General features: G+C 43.0%; 1 protein-coding gene across 4 annotated transcripts in view; it reads right to left on the reverse strand.

Moving 5' to 3' along the window:
* MPPE1 (metallophosphoesterase 1) overlaps window positions 1–19751 on the reverse strand; it is a 32095-nt gene extending 12344 nt beyond the window's left edge. For 2 of the 4 annotated variants that reach the window (XM_072152265.1, XM_072152262.1), the window contains exons 1-7: window positions 19614–19751; window positions 14354–14712; window positions 11517–11625; window positions 7636–7739; window positions 6289–6369; window positions 3382–3490; window positions 975–1049 (exon numbers count right to left, since the gene is read on the reverse strand). In XM_072152265.1, the coding sequence (XP_072008366.1) occupies window positions 975–1049; window positions 3382–3490; window positions 6289–6369; window positions 7636–7739; window positions 11517–11625; window positions 14354–14622 (747 nt within the window). In that variant the 5' untranslated portion in view covers window positions 14623–14712; window positions 19614–19751. Of the gene's footprint in view, window positions 1–974; window positions 1050–3381; window positions 3491–6288; window positions 6370–7635; window positions 7740–11516; window positions 11626–14353; window positions 14713–18897; window positions 19363–19613 lie in introns of those variants that run through there. The other 2 variants (XM_072152263.1, XM_072152264.1) reach the window with 2 other exon arrangements.
* Between the last annotated feature and the right edge of the window lie 745 nt (window positions 19752–20496).

Here is a 20496-nt window from a genome sequence, read left to right on the forward strand (position 1 = left end):
TGCAACCTTTTGATCACTTTTTATTAATTTTTTTATATTTTTCAAAATGGCAAAAAAAATGCAATTTTCGACTTTGGACACTATTTTCCCTTATGGGGTTAAACGCAGTGAAAAAAACGTTATTATATTTTGATAGATCTGGCATTTTCGGAGCGGCGATACCTTATGTGTTTATGATCTTTACTGTTTATTAATATTTATATCAGTCCTAGGGTTAGAATTTTTAGGTTTTTATATTATAATTTTTTTTTTTTACTTTTTTTTTTATCTTTACTTTTACTATTTTTCAGACTCCCTAGGGTACTTTAACCCAAGGTTGTCTGATCGATACTACCATATAATGCCATACTGCAATATGGCAGTATATGGGGATTTCATTACAATGTGCTGATAGCACAGATTCGGGCCTTCTTGAGACCTGAAGCTGTCATGGCAACGGATCGCCGCTCCCCGTGATGTCATCAGGTAGCGACGATTCTAGGCAATATGGCAGCGGCCATGCTGCATACTGCAGCAAAGACTTACCGGCTATGGAGAGGGCTCGGCCCGCGAGCCCTCTCCATGCACCAGGACATGGCGCGCATCGGGAAGGGGTTAAAGAATATCTCTTTTAAGAAATTGACATTATGTAGGGCACACATTTAGTATTTAGGGAGATTAAGAGTAGCTGCACACAGTCAGGATACAATCAGTATTGTGGATCAGTATTTGTATGCCAAAACCAAAAGTGGAACCTACACACAGAAAAGTTATAAATGAATAATCTGTATCCACTACATGTTTTGGACTATTTCTGGTTTTGGCTTACAAAATACTGATCAAATCCTGACCTCAAGGTGGCAGATTTAGTTCTGCAATAGCATTGATAATGTCTTCTCTCTTATTTAACAGGTAAGATAACTGAAATTGTTATTTGATTTTTCCAAGCATGGCCTGTGTTTGGATGCAAACCAATATTGACCCATAATACTGACCTGCAATAGGATTGGAGCTGATGGAGGCACTGGAAGAACATTTCTACATTTCTTTACGGAGTCTGGATGATTTTTCTGTCAGGAATGATGAAGATGAAGTGTGAATATTTTGTCATAAAGGCAAACCTCTTTCTATTCCTATCATTCATAAATTTCAAGAATACTGAAACGGTAGTGTATAATGACCTTGGAATGGTCTAGAACACCTGTCAAAATATTTTAGGCAAAAAGAAGTATACACTCACCGGCCACTTTATTAGGTACAGTTGTCCAACTGCTCGTTAACACTTAATTTCTAATCAGCCAATCACAAGGCGGCAACTCAGTGCATTTAGGCATGTAGACATGGTCAAGACAATCTCCTGCAGTTCAAACCGAGCATCAGTATGGGGAAGAAAGGTGATTTGAGTGCCTTTGAACGTGGCATGGTTGTTGGTGCCAGAAGGGCTGGTCTGAGTATTTCAGAAACTGCTGATCTACTGGGATTTTCACGCACAACCATCTCTAGGGTTTACAGAGAATGGTCCGAAAAAAAAAAAAAAACATTCAGTGAGCGGCAGTTCTGTGGGCGGAAATGCCTTGTTGATACCAGAGGTCAGAGGAGAATGGGCAGACTGGTTCGAGCTGATAGAAAGGCAACAGTGACTCAAATCGCCACCCGTTACAACCAAGGTAGGCAGAAGAGCATCTCTGAACGCAAAGTACGTCAAACTTTGAGGCCGATGGGCTACAGCAGCAGAAGACCACACCGGGTGCCACTCCTTTCAGCTAAGAACAGGAAACCGAGGCTACAATTTGCACAAGCTCATCGAAATTGGACAGTAGAAGATTGGAAAAACGTTGCCTGGTCTGATGAGTCTCGATTTCTGCTGCGACATTCGGTAGGGTCAGAATTTGGCGTCAACAACATGAAAGCATGGATCCATCCTGCCTTGTATCAACGGTTCAGGCTGGTGGTGGTGGTGTCATGGTGTGGGGAATATTTTCTTGCCACTCTTTGGGCCCCTTGGTACCAATTGAGCATTGTTGCAACGCCACAGCCTACCTGAGTATTGTTGCTGACCATGTCCATCCCTTTATGACCACAATGTACCCAACATCTGATGGCTACTTTCAGCAGGATAATCCGCCATGTCATAAAACTGGAATCATCTCAGACTGGTTTCTTGAACATGACAATGAGTTCACTGTACTCAAATGGCCTCCACAGTCTCTCAATCCAATAGAGCATCTTTGGGATGTGGTGGAACGGGAGATTCGCATCATGGATGTGCAGCCAACAAATCTGCGGCAACTGTGTGATGCCATCATGTCAATATGGACCAAAATCTCTGAGGAATGCTTCCAGCACCTTGTTGAAGCTATGACATGAAGAATTGAGGCAGTTCTGAAGGCAAAAGGGGGTCCAACCCGTTACTAGCATGGTGTACCTAATAAAGTGGCCGGTGAGTGTATATGTGGGATGGAGAGGATTATGGTATAATTGTGTCGTAATCGCACACTTTTGCATCAGCTGGTCCCATAAATGCTCCATTGAAGATAAATCCAGTGAGGCCATGGAAGTCTTGCAGCCCAGGGCAGACATTCCCTTAAAATCCTTACTGAGCCTGGGTTATCCCTAAAGGTGGCAGTGGCTGCCTGACAATACAAGTACAGATCGCGGGTGGTGTAACACTAAACTTCCTTTTGCTAAGTGCCTGCCAATGTGTTATAGCGAGGGATATTTAATAAAGGGTTAACCTGAGTCCGGACATTTTGGGAGCTGCTCTTGCTTGTCGCAGATCAAAGAGTTCTTCTGCTAGTGGTTTCTTTATACCATCTGCCCTGCTCCTCAGTGTGTGCATGCCCTCAGGTAACCCCGGCTCCAAATACAGCTAGGGCAGAATTGTTAGGCGAATCAGAGAAGCATTGGGCTACTTTCAGTCTAAAGATACCTTCTCAAAGTCAACTGGACAAAGTGTCTGAAGTGTGTCGTAAAAGCATGTCTAGCCGAATCTCTTACCAAAAGAGTTCACTACCCCAAAGTAGCTTCTGATATTGCGGTCACATGTTCCACTTGCATTGATTTTTGAAACGCAATGCAACAGGAGTGTGGTGGGGATTGTGTTATTTGCGTTTCTTTGGAAACAAAGGTGATCTGTACTTATGTCAGCAGCACGTGATCTGCGTGTAAACCATGCAAAATGCATTGCAAGCGGAATGTGCGATCGAGCCTCGAGAGGGATAAGGGGAAGCACTTTCCGACCTTTTCTGACAAGGCCCAATGTCTGATCAGACCAAACCTGTAACCTTTTACATAACTGCATGGCGGGTTTTGCAGAAATCCAACATTTTCTATCTGTATGTGTTATTCATCCTGTAATTATGATTAACACTGCCAAACTTTTAGGTAAAAAGAAAAAGTTACCATTCGAGAGCAACTAAGCTGGCGAGAGACCTCAAGGATTTGATCTTCTGCTGCCCTGCAGATTTTGCAGTTGTCACCTTCAAGGGCCACACTATTTACCAAGACAAAACTGTATAAAAAAAAATTGTTAAGCTCTGATAAAAAGTGTTTTCCCCACACCACACACAGTTACAGTAGAAAATGTAAAGGCCTTATATTATAGTTGTTGTTTTTTATTTCTAGGACTTCTAAGTGATTCAATATTAATGTCAAATACCCTGTTTCCCCCAAAATAAGACATCCCCCGAAAATAAGAGCTAGTACAATTTTGTTCAGACTTAGAAATATAAGGCCTCCCCTGAAAATGAGACCTAGCAGCCGTCATTGAAGCAGCTCCCCCCAAAATATTGTGACATGGGGAAGAATTCAAGGAATTAAATCACTGGATGTTGTGCTGCAAATGTGATACCGGCAGCTACAAGGATAAGAAGGGTCATTTATGAAAAGTGCTTTTACTAAACATGAGAGATTGGGGCCAATGGTTCTAATAGAGTGGAGTCACAAGAAATACAGCATGAAATTCAGAATTTGGAGAGTCATAAGGAGGTTAGAGAAGTAGATTTTTTGTTCAATTATAAATGTAAATTCTTGTTCATGGAAAAATAAGACATCCCCTAAAAATAAGACCTATTGCCTCTTTAGGAGCAAAAATTAATTTAAGTCTTATTTTCGGGGAAACGGTATAATATTACATACTGCAGTCTAGTATGTTATATAGTGTAGCAGTGGTGGCGAACCTATGCCAGAGGTGGCACTTGGAGCAGTCTCTGTGGGCACCCAGACCAGGATGTGCTGTGATCAGGGCTATTTTAAAGCTACACATCGTTACCTGCCTGGGACTACAGGAGGAGCAAAGAGGTGCAGACAAGGTTGCGTTATTATTGGAGCTCCTGTGACATGTTGGAAAAGAAATGCCTTTGCATAAACATGACCATAGGACTGCATTGTCTCCCTGCTCTGTATTTCCTCCTCATCTACAGATCAAGGAGTTGACAGATGCAAGAGTAGGTGAGGCTTCCATACAGTAGGATCTTTCTTAAATGGCACCTGTCATCAGGATCACATATTTTCACCTAATGACAGTTTCCCATACACTTTTTAATACTAATTCCCACTCTGCTTTTACCATTAACATTAATCTGCTTCTATTCACTTTTAAAAGTATATATGGCTCCCTGCAAAGCAAATTGCAAGGCTGCAATCATTATTGTCTCCTCTTGGTTCTGCTCTCCCTCCTGCTCCCTCCCCCCTTCCTCATGCAGCCGTCAGCTGACCATGTGCAAATCTCTGTCAGCTCATGAGGAAGATCTAGCAGAGAAGAGATAATGTTGATGACACCAGGGACTTAACAGTTTGCTGGCAGTGAGCCAGATAAACTTTTATCAAGTTTTAAAAGTGAGTGCAAGCAGTAATTTTAATTATAAAAGCAGATTGGGAAATGGTGGAAATGTGTGTCCTGATGACAGGTTCCCTTTAAGGAACATTACATTTTTACATTTTTATTCATCCACAACGTATTGAAGAGCTGAGATGTGGCTTTCTGCAACTATATCAGGAAGACTTTTTCTGAATTGTCAAGATATTGGAGTGTGCAGTGTCACAATATATGATGATCCAGAACACGGGTCGGGAACCTATGGCTCGCGAGCCAGATGTGGCTCTTTTCCTGGTGGGGCCGGTGGAAAAATTTTTAAAAAACATATACTCACCTTTGCAATGCTCCCCCGTAGCTGTGCTGAAGCAGTCCGGCCGGGGGTCACAGCTCCATGCGCTCTGGCTGATGTCATAGTCTGTGAACTTTGTGTATACAGACAGCCTAACCCCCTGTATATAGCCAGACAGCCCCCCTTTATATAGCCTGCCCCGCAGTATACACCCAGCCCCCCCATATATAGCCAGACAGCCCCCCCATTATATAGCTCCCCCAGTATATAGTCAGCGTGCCCCCCATTATAGCCAGCCACCCCCCTGTATACAGCCGGCCAGCCCCTCCCTTGTATACAGCAAGTCCCCCACCCCAGTACATACAAATAGAAAGCAGACACTTCCCTGCAGCTCCGCTACTTGAAGCAGTCCGGCCGGCGGTGACAGCTTTGTGTGCGCCGGCCGGACTGCTTCAAGTAGCGGAGCTGCAGGGAAGTGTCTGCTTTCTATTTGTATGTACTGGGGGACTTGCTGTATACAAGGGAGGGGCTGGCCGGCTGTATACAGGGGGGTGGCTGGCTATAATGGGGGGCACGCTGACTATATACTGGGGGGGCTATATAATGGGGGGCTGTCTGGCTATATATGGGGGGGCTGGGTGTATACTGCGGGGCAGGCTATATAAAGGGGGGCTGTCTGGCTATATACAGGGGGTTAGGCTGTCTGTATACTGAGGAGGGGCTGGCTGTATACTAGGGGGCTGGCTGGTTGAATACTGGGGGGCATGCTATACAGAGGGGGATGGTTGTATACTAGGGGAACTGTCTGGCTATATACAGGGGGGGTTGTCTGTGTATACTGGGGAGGGGCTGGCTGGCTATATAAAGGAGGGCTGTTTGTATACTGGGGGTATGTCTGTGTATACTGTGGCTGGCTGTATACTGGGGGGAGCCTTCTGGCTTTACTGTATAAACATATTGTACAGCTCTCACAGAATTATATTTCAAAATATGTGGAGCTTATGGCTCTCTCAGCCAAAAAGGTTCCTGACTCCTGATCTAGAAGATATTGAGCATTAAAAGAAGTAGTGGTAAAAGGTATCTTCTTAATTTGTCTATGTATCTGTCTAATAGGAAGAAAATTATAGTCAAAAATCTTCAGATAAAAATGTAAGTAGCAAAATAAATCTGATACACTGACAATATAATAAAACAAACTACTTACTTGATTCCTTTTCGAGAAACTACTTTTCCAGAAGTTAGATTAAAAGCCTTCTCAAATCGATTAAGTTTGTGTACAGTCATCCTGTGTAGAATACAACACCGCAATTTATTACATAATTTAGAGGCCAAATAATAATAGTGAGAAACATAGCATACATGAACCTAGAAGCACAGTATACACCAGTGCTCTCCATCTGCAGATGCTACTAGCCACCAATGACAAGATGCCAATCATATTAATATATTTACCAATTGCCAGCAAAGAACTGGACGGTGCAAAAGTACAGTATCACTAATACCTACAATTACAGGTCACTAGTTTATTACAATGAAAGATGGCTTTAAAGGTCATTATGATTATATACTACAACTACTATCAAATACTATATACTACTACTGTATCAAAGGCCACAGAATGGCACCCCAGTAACAGGGAGAAATTAAAGAATTTTCCAAATATTAATACTGCAATGATCATGATTAGTATGTATGTGTGCAGGACACTATGAGGGAAAAGATGGAAGACCATGTTGGAAGGAAACCTGCATGCCAAGATATCATCATATACAGATTCTGAGGCATATATGGTGTTAGGGCCGTAAAACCCGTTTAGTATACTCTTAAACGTCCTCATCACAGGCAGGGAAGCCACAGGGGGATGTGGACTTCCACTTAGAAGTAAATTTCCTAGCAGATAGATTGATTGCTTATTTCTCCTTTGCCAGACTTATAACGTCACATACTGTAATGTATTACAAGGGTAAAACCTCAATTCAATAAGACCCTTCTTGTGTTCTAATGATTCAAAGAGACATTACCTAAATTGATTGCTTAACTAGTGAGAATAATATTATATTTGGGTATAGTCTATTCATGGCTTTCTTCAGACAGAGTGGTGGCAGCTAAAATCGGTTAGCCATGACATAAGACTCTGCATAGTCTGTGTTCATGGGCTACTCACATTGTCTGCCAAACAGTACTCATTCTCATCTGACTATAGATTTCATCTGAGATAAGGGTCAGACAATTGGGTGGCAATTGTCAGGTCTTTTTCTTCTCTGTTGAACCAAGTTCCAATTTGGAGATGAAATAGCTGCTACTAGTGGCTTGGCTGACATGTAAAGTGTATGGCCAGTAATTAGTAATGGAGTAATTAGTCATTCCTTCCTTCCTTAGTATAGTTTCACTCTTTAGTGTTTATTGGAGGACTAGTCTGATATTAAGTGTATTGTCTGACAACTGAGAGGCTATTTAAAAAGTTAAGTATCATTAATAAGAAATACAACTTCAGTTTTATAATTTTCTTTTTTTTCAAAATTTTAAACACTACACACAGGTTAATACTTACTCATAATGAAAACCGATGTCATGATTTCCAACAACAACTAGAAGCTCTGTGTGGGGAGGATGTCTGAACATAGCCTGAAATCTAGCAACATCATTTTCCCATGCCTAAGGGAAGAAAAGATAATAATTAGCTATTGATGAACAGTATTCATTATTATACCACATATCCTACAAATATGGTCATTTATCATTTTCCGGCCAAATTATTAAGGGGCCGTGGCCGCACTTTCGTAGTTTTTTTCCGACATTTTCAGGATTGGCGCTGCTTTGACAAGTATTTTTTTATGTCAAGCAACACATTATTTAAGCATATACCACAGAATAGATTACAGTTTCATAGCATAATAGCATTACAATCGGATACTGCATAAGAAACAGATGATGGTAACATGTTCATGCCCCACCTCCAAACCCCACCCCACCACCACCCTGCGATCTGGTCAATTGCGATCTGGTCAAGACTATTCCATCACACCGCCATCTCTTTTCAATCCTCGACTACTTAGTGCTAGGAGTTACACCGCAGTTCACACCACTAATAGTCCCCGGTTGGGCCCGTATCAATTCCTCCGAGGCCTCCCCCGGACAGTCAAGCCACTTACCCCACTGTTTCTCAAATTTATCCACCGCACCTCTTATCACATACACCTTCAGGTCCACCCATATGGTGTTATTCAATGACCTCTTCACTTCCCTCATTCTCAGCGGGGCAGCATCCAACCAGTGCATGGCGATAGATTAGCATGGCACTTGATATGACACCTTTGCAATCGCTAACTGTTGCTTTCTGGTAACCTCAAGCTCTCCCATAAACCCTAACATGCACACTTTCGGGTTCCTCGGCACAGTCATTCCAAACACTCTGTATATCATTTCCAGTGCTCTGCTCCACAGGGCATCCAACTCACTGCATGTCCAGAACATATGAAAATCATCTACATCATCCTCTGTACACCTCGGACAGCAGGCATCCCCACTCAAACCCATCATTTTCAACACCCGTGGCATCCGATACACTATGGAGCAGGAACAGCTGTGATCATCTTTGTGCCACATTTAAAGAAAGCGTACTCGGAGATGCCAGTCCCCCCCTCCCCCCACTACTCCTTGTCTTCCATGCGCCCAACTCTCTCCTCCCACTTTCTCCTGACCCCCACCTTTGGGTCCCCTACCACCTCATCCAATAATACCCTATACAAAAGAGATATTAGCCCCCTCATATGTTTAGCAGTCACTACCCCATGGATCACTTTAATAGAATAGAATGTCACCTCCTCTGGGCCAAATTTAGCCTGTACAGCATGTCGAATCTAGAGGTACTGAAAAAACATAGAGCGGGGAGGCTGAAACTCACTTTGACAAGTATTTAGCTGGGGATTGTGGCGCACGTGATTGGATTGTGGCGCAGCTGCGCTGGCTTTCATGCGACAGAGATTGGGGGCGGAGGATCCGACTGATTCGGACTGAGCGTGGAATTTAACTTTCACATTTTTTCGCAAGCCCAAGCACTTACATGCACCGATCTTAGTGAATCGTGGCAGAGTGTATTCTGGTTGGACAATGCACTTTTGGGGAAAGCTTCAGGACGGGTAAGTAAATGTGTCCTATTGTGTTTATGCAGTATAATTATCATATGGTATTTACAGTAAAAAACCTCTTTGAGCAGACCTCCCAATTTTGCACAGGGGAACAGTTTCCATAATGGGAAAAAAATCTTTTTTTTTTTTTAGGGCAAGTTCTTCTGGAGAGGTTTCACTGCATTATAATTATCATAAAGTACTGCATATTTTTGCATTAGTCTATTTGCACATTTGTTTCAATTCTTAAAGGAAATTTAACATCAAAATAAAGTATGATAAACCAAGGCTGTAGATCCAGGCATCATTACTGTGGTAATCTTATATTCTTATATTTCTTATCCATGGCCTTCTTCCTTCTCCTCCATGCTGTAACTTCACAGACTGTTACACTGTGCATGTGGCCCACAGAGTCCTGGGTTGTGGGGGTCTGCTCCAGGAGTATCCACTATTATATGTCTCCTGGAAATTCACCAGAATAATATGTCTGCCCTGTATTAGTTATTGTACATATGCAGTATTTGGTTTCTGGGGTGGCATTTTGTTATTTAGTGTGGTTTTTGGAGCATCTACTATTCTGGTTACTAGTGCGGCCTTTTGAAGTTGAGCGGTGTGAGAATGCGGCCCTCTGACCAATAAAGGTTACGCCTGTGCTATATATATTGTTTGTATCAAATAAGCATGCATTTTAAGTGTTTTTATGGGTGTTTTTTTAAAATAAACTTGGTAATTTTTTGCCATGAATTGCATGTTATGTGGACTCCTTTACACACAACTCTAGTTCTTAGTAGTTTACAAACGGACCTCTGGATGTTGGTAATTTAATGTACTTTAGCCCTTAGCTATAATAATCAGCTGTAAGAGTTATAAAAGATTTCTGCAATTAAGCTTTATTATTAATCCTGGTTCTTATGACAACTCAACATTTTTAAAATCCAATTGTCACAGAGACCAAAAACATTTTGGCTGGGGCTACAATTATAAAGTATATGGTTCTGACTTACATACAAATTCAACTTAAGAACAAACCTACAGAGCCTATCTTGTACGTAACCCAGGGACTACCTGTATATTGTTTGTAGCAGGCCCTTGCTGCTGTTGCCATCTCTCTGCCTAAAGCAGAAGATCACCCTGAAATATCTAAAATCTTAAGTCTGCCACAAGCCACGCTGCTGTGCCTGTGGCCTGTGTGCTATTTTAAGCTGTAGCATAAAGCCAGCCATCCCCCTGTAGTATATAGCCAGCCATCCCCCTGTAGTATATAGCCAGCCGTCCCCCTTTACTATAAAAACAGCCACCCCCCTTTAGTATATAGACAGCCATCCCCCTTTAGTATATAGCCAACCAGCCCCCTGTAGTATATAGCCAGCCATCCCCCTTTAGTATACAGCCAGTCATCCCCCTTTATTATATAGCCATCCCCCTTTATTATTTAGCCACCCCCCTTAATTATGTATCAAGCCCCTGTAGTATATAGCTAGCCCCCTTTAGAATAAAGCCCCAGGCAGGTCCTCTTCTTGTTTTAGCTCCAGGTCCGTGCACATGGCCCAGCTGGCGCACGCTATGATGTCACGCTATGACCTGCCACTGCCGACGGAAAAAGAGAAGACCTGCCGGGGGGCGCCGGAAAGGCGAGTTTTGACTTTATTTTTTTCTTAACTCGAGTATACACTGAGTTTGAGTTTTTTAGCAAATTTTTTTGGGCTGAGGAACTCGGCTTATACTCGAGTATATACGGTATTTAAAGGAAAACATATGTAACTAATAACTATCCTATCAAGTTAAAGTTTCACATGTCATGTAAAAAAAAAGTAAAAATAGTTTTGATATGTAAAGGTTTTACAAATATATTATCAATTAAAGAAGCCCATAATAGAACTGCAAAAATTGACATGGACATCAATGACCTTCAGTCATGAAGGGGTTAAATAACCATGCAATCATAAAGCAGACATTCGGTAAATGTTTGAAAACAAGATTTTTTTGGGGGGTACGACCATTTGCCTCAAAAGCAGAGAATTTAGAAATGCTAAAGATATCACCCAAATTTTTCAACTTACTAGAAGTACTATGTGACAGGATACATTACAGCATTAAGTTACAACCAATGATAATGACACGTTAGATTTTAAAAATAGGGCCTGGTCACGAAAGGAAAAACTGGCTTCGGCGGCAAAGGGTTAAACCATGAGTCCAGTGAATACATTTTTTTTAAAAATGTCAAACTATGTTTTCGTGTACTCCAATGTTATAGCGAGTTGAACAGGTTACCATGTCATGTCATAAAAACACATATATATCTCACCTTGGAGTTACTCCATTTACCTTCATCAAAAATATCACCAAGGATAAAAACAATGTCCGGCTGCAGAAGCCAAATTGCACTTTGGTAGGCTCGCTCCATCTGCCATTCTCTAACCAGAAAATACATGGCATAAAATGGGAAGTTTAGAAAAACAATCGGAAACGTAGTTCATATAGTTGTAGCTCATATAGTACAATTATTACAATTTTTATGTATAATATTTTTACAGGATCAACAACAATATTCTAGCAAGGCAAAACACTATTAAATAATTTTATAGAGGTGTTTACATGGAAGGAAGGGTGATCAATATCAGATTGGTGGAGTCCGACACTCAGGTGTCATCCCCCAACCAATCAGATATTGACTACTATTCCATGTTGTAGATATTGAAGGAAATCTGCCATTAAAATCAAGCATGATAAACCCGAGAGAACATACTCATAGATCCAGGCACCATGACACTGGTAATATTCTTATATTTATATCCATGGCCGCCTTCCTTCTAAAATCAACTTTTAACTGATTATCTCTACACCTGTTTACTTTGATAATGACAGGACATTTTCCATTTTTTTTATCCCTTCTGCAAGCTATAACTTTTTCAATACTGCAAATACTCGAGTATAAGTCGACCCGAGTATAAGCCGAGGCCCCTAATTTTGCCACAAATAAATGGGAAAATTTATTGACTCGAGTATTAGCCTAGGGTGGAAAATGCATTGGTCACAACCGCCCCAAGTAATGAAAATCACAGTAGCCTCACCAGGAATGAAATGCCCTGCAGCAGAGCCCCAAATAATGAAATGCCCTACAGCAGAGCCCCTAGTAATAAAATGCCCTGCAGCAGAGCCCCTGGTAATAAAATGCCCTGAAGCAGAGCCCCTGGTAATAAAGTGCTCTGCAGCAGAGCCCCCAGTAATGAAATGCCCTGAAGCAGAGCCCCCAGTAATGAAATGCCCTGAAGCAGAGCCCCCAGTAATGAAATGCCCTGAAGCAGAGTCCCTAGAAATGAAGTGCCCTGCAGTAGAGCCCCTAGTAATGAAGTGCCCTGCAGAAGAGCCCCTAGTAATGAAATGCCCTGCAGAAGAGCCCCTAGTAATAAAATGCCCTGAAGCCAACCCCCACCTATGAAATGCCCTGCAGCCAGCCACTCCCACATATGAAATGCCCTGCAGCCAGCCGGCCCCAACCAATGAAATGCCCTGCAGACCGCCGCCCCACCTATGAAATGGCCTGCAGCCAGCCCCCCCCCCCACACCTATGAAATGCCCTGCAGCCAGCCCCCCCCCCCCTATGAAATGGCCTGCAGCCAGCCCCCCACCTATGAAATGGCCTGCAGCCAGCCCCCCCACCTATGAAATGGCCTGCAGCCAGCCCCCAACCTATAAAATGTCCTGCAGCTAGACCCCCACCCTATTGATGAAATGGCCTGCAGCCAGCCCCCCACCTATAAAATGCCCTGCAGGTAGCCCCCCCCCCCTATTGATGAAATGCCCTGCAGCCCCTGGGTGTATAAAAAAAATAAATAAACTACTATACTCACCTTCAGATGCTCCCCAAGGCTCCTTCAGCTCTTCATCTGTGAAAAGGCAGGCAGAGACGGGTCAATGCACTCTGGTTGCCGGCACACACTATGATGTCAGCAGCACCCGCAACACCACCGCATCACTGTGTGCGCTGCCTGGCACAGTGCATGGACACCTCACCTGGGCCTCACCACATTAATGGTTAGATTGGTCTAGATATTACCTGATAACTGCCCAGTCAATAGAAGACATTAACTACCTGTGTGGCAAGAAAAATCCTTTTAAAACTTTTATCCTTTTCACCTAGTTCTTTACAGGAAACAATAAAGATTACAGTTTCAGACTACAGACAAACAGCTCTGCAATGAACTATAGTTTTAGTTACTTTATATCTTAGCTCCTTTTCAGTTTTCCTCTTTTAATTTACAAAAAACAAAATGGAAAAATGTGGAGGCAATGTATTTTCCATTATGTGTTCACCATATGTACCAAGTATTTAGAAGCACAAGGATACCTAACATACTTATGAATTTCTTCCCCATTTTTTAGGGTCCTTATGGGGCTTAAACCCTGGTGGGTCTAATCATTAAAGCAATATACTGCAGTATAATTGTATTGTTAATATGTGGCTTCCCATTAACAACTTCCCAGCCGCAAGCTGCTAGTTCATTGATGGTAATAAGAACTCTTAGGGGGGCAACTGAAAAAAGAAACATACCCCCACTGACACTTGTCATGGATTTAAGAAGTGTCTGAGACATATTTGTGGAGCATGCTGCACTATACCTGACTCAACACAAATTTCTGCAATGAAGGGGGCATTCCGGTTCTCAGTCGGACCGTGCGCCACATTTAACATGCAAAGTCCGACAAAAGTGTGTTGCACGCCCCATGTTAAAGATGCACCAACAAAAAGTGGTGTACTCTGTTGGAGAAGTACACTACACAAGTGCAGAGGACGTCAAATTCATGAATAACGGGTGCCACAAATCATGAATCTGCACTGTTTTTAGTAAATGTGGGCCATTGTGTTTGTGACTGGCAGCAGTGGTCACTCACCAATTATGGCAACTGGTTGGAACAAGTATCCGGCATTTAATTTTTTATTACCTTTTTCTATAATTATATATATATTTATTTTCTATAATATTTATATTAATCTATAATAATATTATTATTATTTCTATCTACATAATTGATGCAACCAGAAGGCATGTTAATGTTTGTCATCTGATCACAATGCATTACACTAGGCAATGATTGGGAAGTAACCTAGCCAATGAAATAGGCCATTTTATCAGTTCTTACCTTCTTAATTTGTCAAACCAGTGACCAGTAATTTCTCCAAGCAGATGAGTATCTGATAAGAAGATAGCTTTCAAAGGAGTCGTTGGGTTTGGAATAGTCTCAGTCTTCGGATTTGGCCAGTGACACTGAATTATAACAAGATAGTAAACCAAGAACTCACAAAAGAAAAAAATAGCAAAAATGAAGCCAAGACACTTCAACAACAATACGCTCGTCCTGTTAAGGCGGGAACTCTTTTCTGTACCAAGTCCAGTCTTCACTGCAGCCATGTTTGTGTATGTCACATGAGCTCCATAAACACTTGATATCCATGGGAATTAAGTGGCATCTCCGGCGGGATCATGCTAGTGCCATTTTACCTGTGTATTAAAAATATTGTCTATTCAATACACAGAATTTCAAAGTAAATACAAGATAAATAGGTTTTCCTTAGGATAGGTCAACAAACTTAGATGAGTAGGTGCCTTACATCCAGGATTGTGAGCTGCTTGCTTGTGATGTTTGAAGTGTTTTAATGAATGGGCAGAGCTACGAGGCTATGCTGAAATTCCAGATCTACAAGTTTTATAAATAGAAACACAGCTTTGATTTGCAATAATTGTTATTTTTCTTCTGTGGGATAGAACGGTATTGTAACATGACACATTAGGGGGAATTTTTGAAGCCATTTTGGCCACACTTCTGGCATAAATTTCAGCAACACGTTTATCAAAGCTTTTAGAGCATTTTTTTTTTTTTTCACTTCTCCAATTTGTCTGACAAAGGGGTGCGGGCTGGAAAAGGGCGTGGTCTCTGGAAAAGGGTTGTGCTCGGGGGGGGGGGGGGGATGGTCCAAAAAAATTAAGAGGATGGCGCACTGTTTAGACTAGCTAAAAGAAGGTCTAAAACAGTCATAAACTGCAACAGAATTCATTATCTCAATGAGAATGGAAATATTAAATTCCCCCCAAGGAATGAAGTTTTTCAAGAAGATGGCCAGTTTAAATACATCTATCCCCTCCTGCAATCTTACATTGCCTGACCCCCTGATTAATGATGGACCATCAATGGTCCCAGCATCGGAATGTCATAGATGGGGGGGGAATGGAGGCAGCATATTTGCACTATGACAGTGATGAACTTCTGCATGCCTTTTCATACTTGACAAAGCATACACATAAAGAGCCCTTCACTTGTTGCCTAGCAGTATACACCTTATCTGGAGAGTTCTTGTTTCATTCCTCAGTGAGGCTGGGTCTTACTGCTTAGATTACAGAAACTAAGGTGCAGTTATTGATGGTCTGTGAAAAGTCATTTTTAATAAGTGGGAAAAGTTATTGAAACATGCAGGTACTTAGTACACTGAAGGTTGAAATGTAACCACTGCTCTTTTTTTCTCTCTCTATACAGACCCTACCCAGTTGCCCTTCTGCCCTGTATGCTGGGTATAATTCTCAGTTTACTCACATCCTCTATATTAGAGCTGAACAATATTTCCCAAAATGAAGCTTCATTTTTTTCTACCCCCAAACAAACTAAAGGAATATCAAGATTATATATCTATATGTGTGAAAGTTCAGGATCATGGAGATAAATGCACAGATCTCCAGCCCCATACCTGTTTATACATATAAGACAGCTGGACCATTATACAAGCTCTTATACCTGCTGTGTCACCCCCTTCCCTCCTCATCCTTATAGACTGTAAGCTCTTGTGAGCAGGGCCCTCACTTCTATTGTTCCATATGACTGTTTGTTCTGTATAATGTAATATTATATTTGTATATGTCCCCTATGATTTGTAAAGTGCTGCAGAATTTGTTGGCGCTATATAAATAAAGTTTATTATTATTGCCTGACCATTGCCTAACTATTTTCTCTGCTAGTATGCAGTTCTACTACAATCATGCAATGTTCTGGCCCTGTATCAGCATGTGGCAAAAAGTCAAGGGCAAATATTCCTCTAATAAAAGGTTGTAGGAGAAGTAGGTGACTGCTAAGCGTGAGGCTGGAGTGCTGGCCCGGCGTCTCACAAGGCAGCAGCAGCACCAGAGGTCAGACAAAGAAAAATAATACCCCTATTCCCATTATTGAGGTGTATTTTGCCAAGGAAGGGAATGATGGTTTCACTAATACAAATGAATAATTAAAAACTATTTATACATAGATATTGCAGTAATGTTGGTGAAACTCCTTGCCCCCCCCCCTGGGAATCTTGGACACTGGGCCAAAACTCCTAAAAAAAAAGCAAAAAATGCCAAATAAACAAATAAATTACATCTGTGTCTCTGGGCACTAAGTGGTATTATATAGCATGTGTGGGCACTCAGGGCATTACACTGCATGTTCTGAGGGTGCATGAAACTGTGTGTGTGAACCCAAAGTGTGTATGACACTGTAGGGCACATTTACTTACCCGGTCCATTCGCGTTCCAGCGGCGGCTTCTCTGACAAGCGTTCGGGTCTTCAGGCAATTCATGAAGGTCCTGCGCCCGATGTCCACCAGGTGGTGCTGCTGCGCCGAAGTCCGCCGAGGTGCCCCGGAGTTCATCGTCTTCATCGTGGTGCATGTGAGTATGGCCCATGCGACCAATTTTTTTTTTTAAATGCGGCAAATCTGTCGGGTTACCATACGGCCACGCCCCCCATTTCCGTCGCGTGCATGCCGGCGCCGATGCAACACAATCCGATCGCGTGCGCCAAAATCCCGGGGCAATTCAGGGAAAATCAGCGCAAATCGGAAATATTCGGGTAACGCGTCGGGAAAACGCGAATCGGGCCCTTAGTAAATGACCCCCTGTGTGTGCAGGTGCCATGGATGCATGATACTGTGTGTGCCCAGGAACAGACTTGATGTGCGAGCGCCAAAGTTGCATGATACTGTGCGTGCAGGCACAAAGGGAACATTATACTGTATGCGGGCACAGAGGGGGCATTATACTACATGTGCGGGTGCTGATGTGTGTGCAGGTAGGGCAGAAGGGGCATTATTAGCAGTATGTTGTCATGCACATTTTCTTTCTTAGGGTGGTGGCATCATCCAGAAAAATCAATATTTGAAGAGAGATGTAAATTTATTGTATGGAGTCAAGGAAGCGGAGACTTTAACACTGAAGTCAAGCTCTCCCTGTCTCAGATAGACTGTAATTGATGGTCCTGCACCCAGAGACATCACTAATCAGATCTCCTGAAGTCTGACATAATTAATGGGAGGAGGTGTGTTTACTTTAGAGCTTGGCTTTACTCTCCACCTCCTTGACTTTACACTACCAATTTACATTTCACTTCCAAGTTTTGATTTTCTGGGTGATAGAACCATGCTAGCCCATGAAAGAAACATGATCTGTAAGGTGTAAAGCTGCTAGACAACACACTGTTTATAGTTTATTAGACCAGTTTCTGATAGTAATAAAGAGGCATTAAATCATGTGGGGGAAATGTTTCGCTTACCCCTCCCCTCCGGTTCTGACTGATGTAGCAGAGTTTAGAATAAACACAGGCTTGGGGGAGGAGCTGCGTGTATCAGGCCGGGAGCTGGAGCAGTGAATAGACATGAGGAGCTTGCAGCACCCACACAGGGAGAAAATTCCTGTGCAGATTTTTCAGCATGGTTCTTTTCTGAAGGGAAAAACTGCTTATAAATGCTTGTACCTGTACTTAATGTGAGCTCTGGGAAGCACACATGTAGCTTGTCCTCATCCCAGTTCACAGATTGAGATTACCGTATATTCCGGCGTATAAAACGACTTTTGAAGACAGAAAAATCTTCTGTCTTCTCTGGGGTTGTCTTATATGCCGGTAAACCCGACCGCCCGCCGTGTATTCACGCCTTCGGTTGGGTCGGGCTGCATGGAGAGGTCTCACGGGCTGAGCCCTCTCCATAGCCAGAAAGTCTTTGCTGCATATTGCAGCAAAGGCTTACCGGTAACACCCGCGATCAGTGCTAGCACCGATCGCGGGTGTTTTCACAGCGTGGGCTGCCGGCAGCCTCAAAAAGATAGCGGCGCATGGGCGCTGCCATCTTACCTGGGATTGCCGCTCCCCGTAACGTCATCGGGGGCGGCGATCCGTCTCCATGGTAGCCTCGGGTCTTCCGAAGACCCGAGGCTATTTCGTTTTAACCCCTTCATTACAATGTTAGCAGTACTATAGCTGTCTGTTGCACTCTAGAATATGGGCTGCAGTTAGAATTTCTCTGAACACTGTACTAACATATGTGTTTTTTCTTTCAGCTATGTCCAGCAAATAAAAACTCTTGCTGTTTTTTTAATTTTAAAGTGTGCCCTTTACATATGCCAATGCATCACACACACAGCGCAAGCAGCACGCTCTGCCTTCCTAGGATTAGTGGTGTATTCTGATCCTGGATGATATGTGCATATAAAGCACTAGGACAATATATATGGCACTTTATATACAAAATGTGTAGCGCTGCGTAATCTGTGGGCGCTATATTAATAAAGGAATTATTCTTATTAAATAAAATGGACAGAGATCCAAGTGGAAACGATTAGCTTTTTTTTTCCTATTTACAACCCCATGTTCCTATTGCTCCTTTGACTTACCTTTCTGTTCTGTTCTTTGGCTGGTCCGATGGACCTCACTGCTGCAGCTCTGGCGCTTATGGAGCAAATACTGGCTACAGTTATTGCCCCCCTAAAACAGAACATGATTGGGGGTCACTGAAGCGCAGGGGGTCACTGATGCGCAGGGGGTCACTGAATTGTTCAGCAGTGATCTACCAGGTACTGAGTCGCAAAACAGGCCTGATGGGGCTGCAGTGCCGGCTACTAGGAACCTGCAGGGTAATGGAACATGCTTGGACATCCCCTTTAAGTAGAAATCTCAGTGACTTAGTTGCTGCTGTAAAGTGCGGTACATTCTTGCACAGTATAGTCCTCTCTTCCTGTGGACAAGCCAGGCAGTAGATGTGTGACCGTGTGTCAAGTTACAAATGCACCGTACATTATATTTCTGGTAATGGAAAGACTCCAGAAAACGGAACCGATAGAGAAGAGGGGAAGAGTGCAGTACACAACCGTCCTGTGTGTACATGCCGTTACCCAGACACGCATCTCCCTCTCACTACTATAGAACGCGCCCCCTAGCGTCTGTACATTGCAGGGTCTCACACACAATGACGCCCGTTATCGGATACCCGCCTGACTAATGTCACAGTACAGTAAAAAGCGACCATGAATTCCCCCACAAGACGCCTCTTTCCCTTTCTATTTAGCCTCCTCGAATGCAGGACCTTTCACACTCGTGGCCGACCACCTACCGCAATATTAGGGTCACATCAACACGGAGAAAGTCCTGCAGGAGCAGCCGGGAACAACAGCAGAGCGGCCGAGAAGCGCTAAAGCCTCCGGGGACCACGGCTGTGGGCGGGGCTCCGTCTCATCTCTTGTTCTGATTGGTTGACAGCGGCTAGTAATGTTAGAGGCATAGCCTGGTGATGCTCCCGCCAGTCCGTACAGCTCCGTGCGCACTGTGCGGCTTCTAATGCACAGCTGTGGTCATATGAGACATGAAGTTATAAGAATACACTGGAGAACTGTATAGACGCTTCTTGTTGCTGAATGTTGAGCTGTTTTAGCTGCAAAAGGTCATATCAAGGTTAAAGGGGAACTCCAGCCACAATGACCCTGTGATGTGTCACAGGTGCCCCTGATGTGATGATGGAAACAGGAATTCTCTTTTAGTGTCCATCATGCAGAGACAATGTTCTGTCATGGAGCACCTTTGTTGGAACAGATACATTTAACAATTTTCTAATTCACTTACAAATACTGACTGCAATGCACCGGCTCTGTTTAGTGAGCTGCATCATCAGGCTACAAAGAGCCGTGTCTTCTGGCTGCTGAACGCCTCCCTATGTAATTATCAGACAGCCAGCTACCCATCCCCACTCCACTTTTTATCCGAGGAGCGTGGTCCAAACCCAAGAGATGGGGCTAAGTGAGACGAGAGCCAACTCCCATCTTTCCCGATAAAGAGTGAGCTTTTAGAGACGACTCGTTCTCATGGTTGACCCATTATTAGTGTGCAGATAATGATAATGACTTCGTGATTCAATGCAGTTTGCAGGCAGGAGGTCAGGTAAATTTTATGAACTTTTAAAAGTAAGTGAAACCACTAATATTAATTATACAAGCGGATTG

This window comes from Engystomops pustulosus, chromosome 5 (genome assembly GCF_040894005.1).
Source record: "Engystomops pustulosus chromosome 5, aEngPut4.maternal, whole genome shotgun sequence".
NCBI lineage: Eukaryota > Metazoa > Chordata > Amphibia > Anura > Leptodactylidae > Engystomops > Engystomops pustulosus.